The sequence below is a fragment of the Mus caroli genome, chromosome 13, assembly GCF_900094665.2.
Source record: "Mus caroli chromosome 13, CAROLI_EIJ_v1.1, whole genome shotgun sequence".
NCBI classification, from domain to species: domain Eukaryota; kingdom Metazoa; phylum Chordata; class Mammalia; order Rodentia; family Muridae; genus Mus; species Mus caroli.
The window spans coordinates 51,110,661-51,120,877 of record NC_034582.1 but is presented as its reverse complement, the minus strand read 5'-3'; the positions used below and the strand labels follow the sequence as shown (position 1 = coordinate 51,120,877).

Here is a 10,217-nt window from a genome sequence, read left to right as displayed (position 1 = left end):
TCAGTGCGGATGGTAGCATACATAATGAAACTAATTAAAAAGAACAAGGAAAACACCAGCAACCAATCCACAGTCTTTATCAAAGTGCTGGGGAGAGGGCCCATCTGGTCAGCCTGTGTTACCACCACATTTTTCTTGGCTTCTATACCCGTCTGATTGAAAATGAAGATTTTCAGTGTTTCCAGAGTGCGATCTGTATGGTTAAACCTCGCCATTGGTTTAGCTCCTTGAAATAACAAAATGTTAGGGACAGCTACAGTGCCAAATCTGGTAGAAAGGCTGTAAGACAAAGAAGGCAGTTAAGTTAGAAAGCCCTACAACGTATGTCCTCACGTGGCTGCCCCGGGAGAATTGGTAGATATCAATGAAAAGTTCCTTGTGACCTGTGGTTTGGGAGTCAAACTTTTGACTTTTGCTCTGTTTCTTGCCACAGCCTTATGGTTCAGGGCTGGGGCAGTCCTGTTCTGCAATCCAAGTCAGTTGGTATTAGCACATAATTCCAGCCATGACCCAGCAATTCCAAATGTCAAAACAACACAGACCAGAAAATTCTAATTCATGGATAAAGCACAGTGTGTCAATTTTCTTGACAGGAAAAAAAAAAAAAAAAAAAAAACTTCAAACTTTAGAATGGCCATCCCTTCCTTCCAAAAAGATCAGCATACAGTAAGCAATTCTTTCCCAGATTGGTGCAAAGAAATCCTGACACAATCTACACAGCAGGAGGCTCGAAACTAGGGAGGGAGGACTTTGCAGAGGTGGCCTGCAGGCTTCTTTTGCCTTCACTCGGACAGTCCGGGTTCTGGCAGTGGTCTGAGGACAGAACCAGCTATGACCTTTGGGGACACTGCTTAATCCCACCATGCCTCGGTTTCTTCCAGCACTAACAAGAAGAGTTGGATGAGCAATGTCACTATGTCATTCTGATGTTGCCATACAATCAAGCACATTACCCCCCTGTAATGACAGTGTCCTCCATAATCCAGGTGAGAGGAGGATGCCAAAAGCTTTAGGAAGGGAGAGTGGGGAAGAGGGCGACCCAGTCCCAGAGGAGCGCTCACTTCTGAGCTTGACAAACAGTGCCATCCCTCAGGCCGGCCCATGCACACACTTTCTGGAAGCAGACAGAGGAGTTACTCAGGACGAAAGAGACTGCTCAGGAGTTCAGAGCAAACACAGATGGCGCTCCTGGAGGACCTGTATGGGGCAGGTCACTGCTTCCCGTCATCTCAACTCCGAGTATCTCTGCCTTAACATACATGCAGGCACTCACATTCCATGTGCAATGGCTAATCTTGGTTGTCAATTTGACCACATGTGGCATCAACTAAAACCCAGGCAGCTGTGTGAGGTGTCTTCCCGTCTGGATCATTTGAAGAGAGAAGACCCACCCCTAAAACTGGGTCGTACCTTCTGGTGGCCGCCTACATAAAGAACATGGAAGGAGGAGGCGGCTTTGCTTTTTGCCTGCTTGCCCTCGCTCTAGCTAACAAGTCCTTCCAGCCTGCCTGGGAGCCATCCCCTCACTGACGTTTGCCTGCCTGGGAGCCATCCCCTCACTGACGTTTGAACAGACTTCTTTGGGATTCCCATGCAGACTGGAGAGCAGCTGAGACATTAGCCCTGGAGACTAACAATTACCGGATTCTTGGCCTTTCTATCAGGAGATAGCCATTGTTGGTCTAGCTGGACCATAGCCTGTAGACCACTCTAATAAGTCCTTTAAGTCGGCGTGTGTGATATATATATATATATATATATATATATATATATAATCAGCTCTGTTCCTCTAGAGAACCCTAATACACCATAAATGAAAATAAATCTTTAAAAAATGATAATTACTTGAGGGACAATTGATTTCTTCATAAACAATAAAAACACACAAATAAATAATATGAAAAAAATAAGGTTAAAAGGCACGACAGGCATATTGATGAACAGCATATAGCTGTTCTCTTGTCTCCTGGGTTACAGTGCAAACTCACTGATCTAAGGAAGAAGAGCTTAACAAGTTCTGTGAACTATATAGAAGTATAAGCAAGGATAATGCCACTACAAAGGGATACATTCATATATTAATATATTAAGTGCGTATTATACTAATGCATAACCTGTAATATGCATGCAAGAGTAAATACACGCGTGGTGGCTCACGCCTGTAACCTCAGCACTTGAGAGGCTGAGGCATGAAGACGGCTGAGAATTCAAGGCCAGTCTGAGATGCAGAGTGAGCCTGTCTCAAAAAAGAAAAAACAATGAAATAGGTATAAAGAAAGAAAAGATATCCAGGGTGGATTGCGGTAGAACATGGCGCAGGGACAACGCAAGTTCCAGGCACAGAAACCTAAAAGCAAGGCTGCCACGGCGGAGTGGAGCCGTGGGCCTCGGAAAGGCGGTCGAGCCATCGCTCCCAAGAAGGCTCGAGTTGTGCAGCAGCAGAAGTTGAAGAAGAGCCTGGAAGTGGGGATCCGGAAGAAGATTGAGCATGACGTGGTAATGAAGGCCAGCTCCAGCCTGCCTAAGAGGCTTGCACTGCTGAAGGGAGCATCAAAGAAATCAGAAGCCACCACCCCTGGCAAGACACCATCCTGAAGGCACTGGGACTTTGCTGGTCACCCCACAGGCTGGCTGGACTTGGAATAGGGCCCTGCTCCAGTCCTGGTGGCCCCTGGAACAATGGAAAGGTGATGGTAAAGCCAGGCTAGCTCTCAAGGGCTGAAGGGTGCTCAGCCTCCTCTGCTGGTGTGATGATAAACGTGGCTCTGTTGTCTCTCCAGGTGTTCAGTGGGCATAATCTCACCCCCAGGTGCTGGGTCCCCACCCCAGTCATCTAATGTCAGCCTGTCACACTAGTAATCCAGAGCCACTTGGGGATGCTCCAGTATTACCCAATAAAGCTGTGTCACAGAGGCACAAAAAAAAAAAAAAAAAAAAGATATCCAGGCAGTAGTGGCGTGCACCTCCGATCCCAGCACTCAGAAGGTGGAAGCAGGCAGATCTCTGAGTTCCAGGCCAGACTGGTCTACAGAGTGAGTTCGAGGACAGCCAGAGCTTTACAGAGAAACCTTGTCTCAAAAAACAAAACAACAAAACAACAAAAAAGGAAGGAAGGAAGGAAGGAAGGAAGGAAGGAAGGAAGGAAGGAAGGGCAGATGGATAGATGAACGAATGAACAAAAGAAAGAAAGAGAAAGAAAGAGAAGGAAGGAAGGAAGGAAGGAAGGAAGGAAGGAAGGAAGGAAGGAAAGAAAGAAAGAAAGAAAGAAAGAAAGAAAGAAAGAAAGAAAGAAAGAAAGAAAAAGAGAGGCAGACAGACAGACAGACAGAAAGAAGAAAATGAGAAGCTGGAGAGACGGCTCAATAGCCATGCATGCATTCTGCTCTTAAGAGAAGCAGGGCTGGGCTGGAGAGACGGCTCAGCAGTTAGGAGCACTGACTGCTCCTCCAGAAGTCCTGGGTTTGAGTCTCTGCATCCCACACAGTAGCTCACGTAACTCTAGTTCTAAGGGATCCAGCACCTCCTTCTGTCCTTCATGGTCATGTAGCACGCAGCCATCCATGCAGCCAGAACACCCACACACATACGTTAAACATAAATAAAAGTACTTTTAAAAGATGACAATTAAAAAAAAACCACGCATAGGCACAGCACAGCACAGGGCTGGCAACTGCACTGCAGGCTATGGCACAGACAGATGCCCTACTGTGGTACCACGGGTACTAGTTTAGTCTGGTCTAGACCATCCAAGGTCCTCTGTCCCTGTGACCTGCCGCTCTTCCATCCACCACACACAGAACTGGATGCCACCAGCTCCCAGGAACCTGATGACCAGCAGCCTGCTACAAAGCCCCATGGCCTTCCCTACTTGCAGCTTAACCAGCCAGGGCTCTCCCTAACCACGACATCAGCTGGAAAGACAAGCCACACTCTGCCAAGGATACCTGCTGTGCTGAGATGCATCCAGAGCCAAGAAGCCAAGTGTTGGAAACGCCCGGGGCAGGGAGTTAAAATGAGGAGCCAGGCTGGCAGAAAACCGGCACCACGGGGTGTAGAAGAGGACCAGTGTACAGTCACTACCATTTGGGTTTAGGAAATCCATGAGGTCCTACAAAGAAAAGCACAATAGTTAAAGTCAGCATTAAGTATATACGTGCCGGCTAGGCAGGGACTTGGGAAGGAACTCTAGGTTCGAGGCCAGCCTGGTCTACATAGTGAGTTCCAGGACAGCCAGGGATACAAAACAAAAACAAAACACCTGTGTGTGTTTCTGAAAGGCTCCCCCATAAAGAGGACACACTGTAGCTCTAGGGAGTGGTCGGCAGGGGGCAGAGAGGATGGAGATCACAAGTCAGCAGGAAAGCATTCTGAGTGACAGGGCACACTCATCTCTAAGCTTTCCCATGGACACCTCTGATACTTCAGTGTTTTCTTAAGCGGTCAAGTCAGACACTCAGCACTCACAGCACACACAGACCACCACAGCACCTGTGCACCGTGGCATTGAACTGTACATCTCAGATGCTATGGTTACAGCTTTTTTTTTTTTTTTTGGTTTTTCAAGACAGGGTTTCCCTGTATTGCCCTGGCTGTCCTGGAACTCACTTTGTAGACCAGGCTGGCCTCAAACTCAGAAATTTGCCTGCCTCTGCCTCCCGAGTGGTGGGATTAAAGGTGTGCGCCACCACGCCCAGCTGGTTTACAGCTTTTAAGATTTATTTATTTTTGTTATATGTTTGTGAGGATGTATGTACATTTGCACATATATATGTGCAGGTGTGGGAAGCCGTTTCAGAGTGGCAGTTGCAGAGTGGCAGTTGCTGAGTGGCAGTTGGCTACTGCTGGCCATCACACATACATAGGCAGTAAAGGTTCTTTTGCCAAGATGAGGTTTTGAGAATTAACCAAAGTTAACCAATCAGATGAGAGACAAGTTAACCAATCAGATGAGAGACAAGTTAACCAATCAGATGAGAGACAAGTTAACCAATCAGATGAGAGAGAATGCCTCTCCTAGGCCTATATAAGCAGCACCAGTTCTGGGCTTGGGGTCTCTTCGCCTCTACAATCAAGCTCTCCCAATAAACGTGTGCAGAAGGATCCTGTTGCAGCGTCGTTCTTCCTGGCCAGTTGGGCGCGTGCAAGATGCAGGCAGATGCCCATGGAAGCCAGCAGAGAGCATCAGACCCCTGGAACAGGAACTACAGGCAGTTGTGGGATGGCCAACACTGGTGTTTGGAGCAGAACTCAGGTCCACTGGAAGAGCAGCAGGCATCATAACTGCTTGGCTTATGTTATGAGATGTTTGCTGGAGGCTCACTCGCACTTTGTGGGGCCACTGGAAAGTAGTTCCAGCATTAGAAAGTAAGCTCTCCTGGAAGGTCATAGGTCACAGGAGCACGATCAACTGCTATGAGTCTTCTGCTGCATGTTCATGCACCACAAGTGTGCCTGGTGCCTGTGGCAGCCAGAAGAGGGCATCAGATGCCCTGGAACCACAGTGACAGACGGGTGCTAGAAATTGAACCTAGGTCCTCTGTAAGAGAAGGCAAGACTCTTCACTTCTGAGCCATCTCTCCAGCCCCCGGAGCATGAAGGGACTGTTGGACTTTGATCTCTTCTTGTTTTGTTTCATTTAAAGGGTCTCACTGTGTAGCTCCGGCTGACTTGGAACTCACAAAGATCTGCCTGCCTCTTCCTGCCTAGCCCTGTGTGTGCAGCCGTACAAACCTTGATCTCTTCATTTTCTTTTGACTTCTCAGTCCCCAGGAGGTGAGGGATTTTTCCAATATGAGTTCTACCAGGGTGTGCTGCCTCATCACAGTCCCAGAAACAACCGAGCCTAGCGGTGGCTCCAAAACTGTGAGCTAAAACGAGCTTTTCCTCTTGTTAAGCTGGTTACCCCAGGTATTTTATAAGTGTGTTACAGTAAGAAAAAGGTAACACATCTGAGGTGGCTTGAACAGGTTTGGCCCCTGAAGACCCATGTGTTTTGATGCCTGGCACATAGGGAGTGGCACTATTAGGAGGTGTGGCCTTGCTGGAGGAGGTGTGTCACTGTGGGGGTGGGATTTAAGGTCCTATGCTCAAGCTCCATGCGGAATTCCAGTGCCCTTCTGCTGCCTTCAGATCAAGAACTCTCAGCTCCTCCAGAGCCATGTCTGCTTGCACACCACCCGCCATGTTGATAATGGACCGAACCTCTGAACCTGTAAGTCAGCACCAATTAAATGTTTGCCTTTATAAGAGTTGCCTTGGTCATGGTGTCCCTTCACAGCAATAAGACCCTAACTAAGACAATATCAAACACTTTCAAATGTCATCTTGCCAGAGCTAAGATCAATGTGTAAGGCCAAAGGTCAAAGGTCGATGGAGCCAGGTCAAGGGAGCACTGCTCCTGCCCCAGGTGTCCGAGCCGTAACCCAGACTGGCTCGGTCATCCGTGTGACAACAAAACAGCCCTTCAGGGCCTGAGGACAGTGTTCTGGAGGGAACGTGAGCCAGGCTGACCCCAGATCTGGAGAAGCTGCATAAATTAACTATGCCATGCCCTCCATGACAGTGAGCCACCATTGCCCTCAGAGCTACGGTTTACAAAGCAGGCACGAGGCTCCCAGTCTTGAGAGAGAAGAGAAACTTCAGCACTGTAACACAGTTCTCAGCATAAATATCAAACTGCAGTTTCAGACATTCGGATTTTCTTTTCTCTAAAAAAAAGATTTATTTTTATTATTTTTTTAATCATGTGTGTGTACCTGAGCGAAGGCACTAGAGGAGGCCAGAGAGGACATTGGATCCCCTGGAGCTAGAGTTACATGTGATTGTGCGCCATCCAATGTGGGTGCTGGGAATTGAACTTGGGTCCTTTGGAAGAGCAGTCTGCTCCCTTCGCTGTTGAGCCATCTCTCTAGCTCCTCATTCAGACTTTTTTAAAAACTTTTTTTTTTTTTTTTGGTGGTGCTGGGGATTGAACCCAGGGCCTTACACAAGCGAGGCAAGTGCTCTATCCCCAAGCTAGTCTCAGCTCCAGAAAAGGAAACTGCTGTGATTCTGATCGCAAAGCAAGTGCCTGGGTGTCCAGTAGAACGTTTTCCATGGCCTTGTTAGTGGGAGTATTCTAAGAACGACTGGCTTTTGGTCACCTAAACATCATCTTGTCTTTTAAGACAGCAGGGCTGCAATACAAATCCCCAACAACTCAATAATATTAAGCGTGGTAGTGCAGACCTAAGACTCCAGCACTCCAGAGGCTGAGGCAGAAAAATCAACATTTAAAGCCATAGGTTGGGCTGGAGAGATGGCTCAGCAGGTAAGAGCACTGGCTGCTCTTCCAGAGGTCCTGATTTCAAATCCCAGCAACCATATGGTGGCTCACAACCATCTGTAATGGGATCTGACACCCTCTTCTGGTGTGTCTGAAGACAGCTACAGTATACTTATATAAATGAATAAATAAATAATAAATAAATCTTAAATAAAATAAAAATAAAGTCATAGGTCATCTTTTGCTACACAGCAATTGAAGGCCAACCTCGGATACATGAGAGCTGTCCAAACAGAGCGGCAACCTGCTGCGCTGTGGCAGTCATTCGACACCATCCTCACAGAGTAACAAGAAAGAAAGAGGCTGAGCAGAAAGGATGCTGAGGCAGCGTGCTCTGGTCACGCTCAGGGATTGGAGACCAACCTGGACAATATCCATCCAAAAGCTGATGATTAGATCATAAGGTGAGCTTGAAAAGAAAGACGGAGACATAGAGACAGATGTAGAGACACAGAGACAGACAGACATTAACACGTGCTTCCTACCTGGGACATATTTAAAATCTTCAGAGTGAAGTTTTCTAGCCCGGTCACATTCCTCTCCTCGCAGTTCACCTTGGGGGACTTGAGGCTGTCGGTGCTGTTGGCATCCTCGCTGGCTACNGGCTCGGCCTCAGTCACTCCAGGCTCAGCATAGTACTCCTCTTCCCGATCCGGGAAGCCGCCTGCACCCTGCAGCCCGAAGACGTTCTCTCGGCCGCAGCGCAGGTCCTCCTCTCCCTGTGCACTGCAGGTGCCATCGTGGGCCTCGGTACTCCGTTGGTCCTCAGCTGCCCCGGGGACCACCGACAGCACCACCATGGGATCTCCGCGCGGACCCAGAGAGGCCTCCGTGGGTTCCGCTGCTCTTGCCTGGTCCCGATGGCCCTGAGCAGCCTCCTCTTCATGCAGATACACAGCTCCTACCTGGAGAGCAGGGACAGGCCGCTCCTCCCGCCACGCGTGACCACTGTCCTCTGCAACTAAAGCAGGGAAGCATACTATCATATCTGACTTGAAAGCAAATGAACCCCAAAATCTTACAATTATCTTCCAAAATGAGACTCACCCAGATGGAGAAAAAAAGTTTCCATTTTACTATAAGAGAGACACCACAAGCAAAGATGCTGTATAAAAAGATGCCAGGAGCCGGGCAGTGGTGGCGCACGCCTTTAATCCCAGCACTCGGGAGGCAGAGGCAGGCAGATTTCTGAGTTTGAAGCCAGCCTGGTCTACAGAGTGAGTTCCAGGACAGCCAGGGCTACACAGAGAAACCCTGTCTCTAACCCCCCCCCCCAAAAAAAGGAAAAGATAACAAAGACACTGAGAATATAATAATGGTGGTGGCCTATGTAGTAGAACCAATTTATGCTTATCCCCAACTGGCTCACAAATGAATGAGACTCTGACTATGGTTATTTTATTTGGCTTTGACAATTACTGGGTAGGTGTGGTGGGGGGGGGTTTAAAACCCTAACCTACGCTCCTAACTAAACTGGCTCTCTCCCCAGTGCTGCACTCCAGATGCGTAGTTTCTCCTGGGTCCATGCTCTTACCCATCTCCCTTCAGACCTGCTCAGACCTGATCTTGCTTCTCCCCAGTTTAAAACTCTTTGAGTGGCATCCTCTGCCCTGTGTGACTGCCTGGTCCCTGATCACTCCCACTGTCCCCCATCCTGCCTGGGACCGTTCCTGAGAATGGTTTCTCAGCTAAGAAAGTCCTCTGCGCCACCTCTTCATCTCCAGGCAAATCCAGGATCCTTCAGATGGAAGCACTAACTTTCACTTCCACAAGGACATCCATCCTACCCTTTACGTCAGGGTAAGCAGTCTCCAGATGGCACCCAACAATGCGCTGGGCTTCCCGTGATGTATCCCCCTTATAATTCACTTAATAATTTGTATCCATTCCATACCTGCTTTGCTCTCCACATAGGAAGGGCAGGCCCTCCACTTTGTCTAACCCTCCCATGCATACTGGGGCCCAGCAGTCCAATGCACAGAATTCATGGAAAGACTCAGTGAACTGAGCTTGGTAGATCACTCCTATAATCCCAGTTACAGGAAACCTGAGGCAGGGGGATTTCTGTTACCTCAAACTAAAATGAGCTACATTGTGATACATGCCCCCCAAAAAGTAACAAACTAGCAATCTACTGACTGACTCCCTAGTAAAGATGACTACAGGATCTTGGAACTCAAGGGCAGTTGTTCACTCTCATTCCTAGGTCCCTGGGCAGCACCCTAAAACCAGATGCTAGTCCGTCAATAGTATCTGCTGGGGGTGTGAGGGAGGGGGAAGCCTTGTATTTTCAGCCACTCCGAGGAGGAACCAGCTGGTGAAGGTTCCTTTATGACCAGGCTATAGCCTAGCCACGTGACCAATACCCTTGTCAGTTGATGGTTCAGGGTCTGCACGAATGTGTGAACGAATAGTGCATTTTGCAAGGAGTTCACAATGACTACCAACTCTGGGAAATCTGAGTATTTAGTGAGGAACTATTAATGTATGCACAGAATGTAGAGAAACTAAAAACCTAATATTGTTTTCTTTCTTTTGTCTGCTACAGGCTTTGAACTCCCCAGCCTTCTGCCTCCACCTACGCTGGGGTAAGATCACAGGCCTGTGCCACCACATCTGGTGGCAGCTGCTGAACCCATCTAGAACCTTCAGACAGCTAGCACAGGCCAAAGGGAGCAGTTTCCCAGCCTTGCTGCTTTCTGGTCAGGAACACCACAGGCCTGTAATAAACACTGATGGAGGGTGCTGGGGCTTATTACAGTACTCTGACCCCATTCTCTGCTTGTTCCAGTGCCTTCTTTTTGAGAAAGAAGTCTAGAGAGCCAACTATTCCATACATCTTCTTCTTTTTTTTTTTTTTTTTTTTTTGGTTTTTCGAGGAGGCATTACAGAT

At 48.1% G+C, this 10,217-nt stretch overlaps 1 protein-coding gene and 1 pseudogene across 1 annotated transcript in view; one reads left to right on the top strand and one right to left on the bottom strand.

Annotated features, from left to right (window-relative positions):
- The window catches only part of Txndc15 (thioredoxin domain containing 15), a 13,293-nt gene that overhangs the window by 1,600 nt on the left and 1,476 nt on the right, over positions 1 to 10,217 (bottom strand). Inside the window, exons 2-4 of the mRNA XM_021180888.2 lie at positions 7,810 to 8,285; positions 3,945 to 4,108; positions 149 to 279 (exon numbers count right to left, since the gene is read on the bottom strand). Of these exons, the coding sequence (XP_021036547.1) occupies positions 149 to 279; positions 3,945 to 4,108; positions 7,810 to 8,285 (771 nt within the window). The remainder of the gene's footprint in view (positions 1 to 148; positions 280 to 3,944; positions 4,109 to 7,809; positions 8,286 to 10,217) is intronic.
- LOC110308406 lies at positions 2,311 to 2,664 on the top strand (annotated as a pseudogene).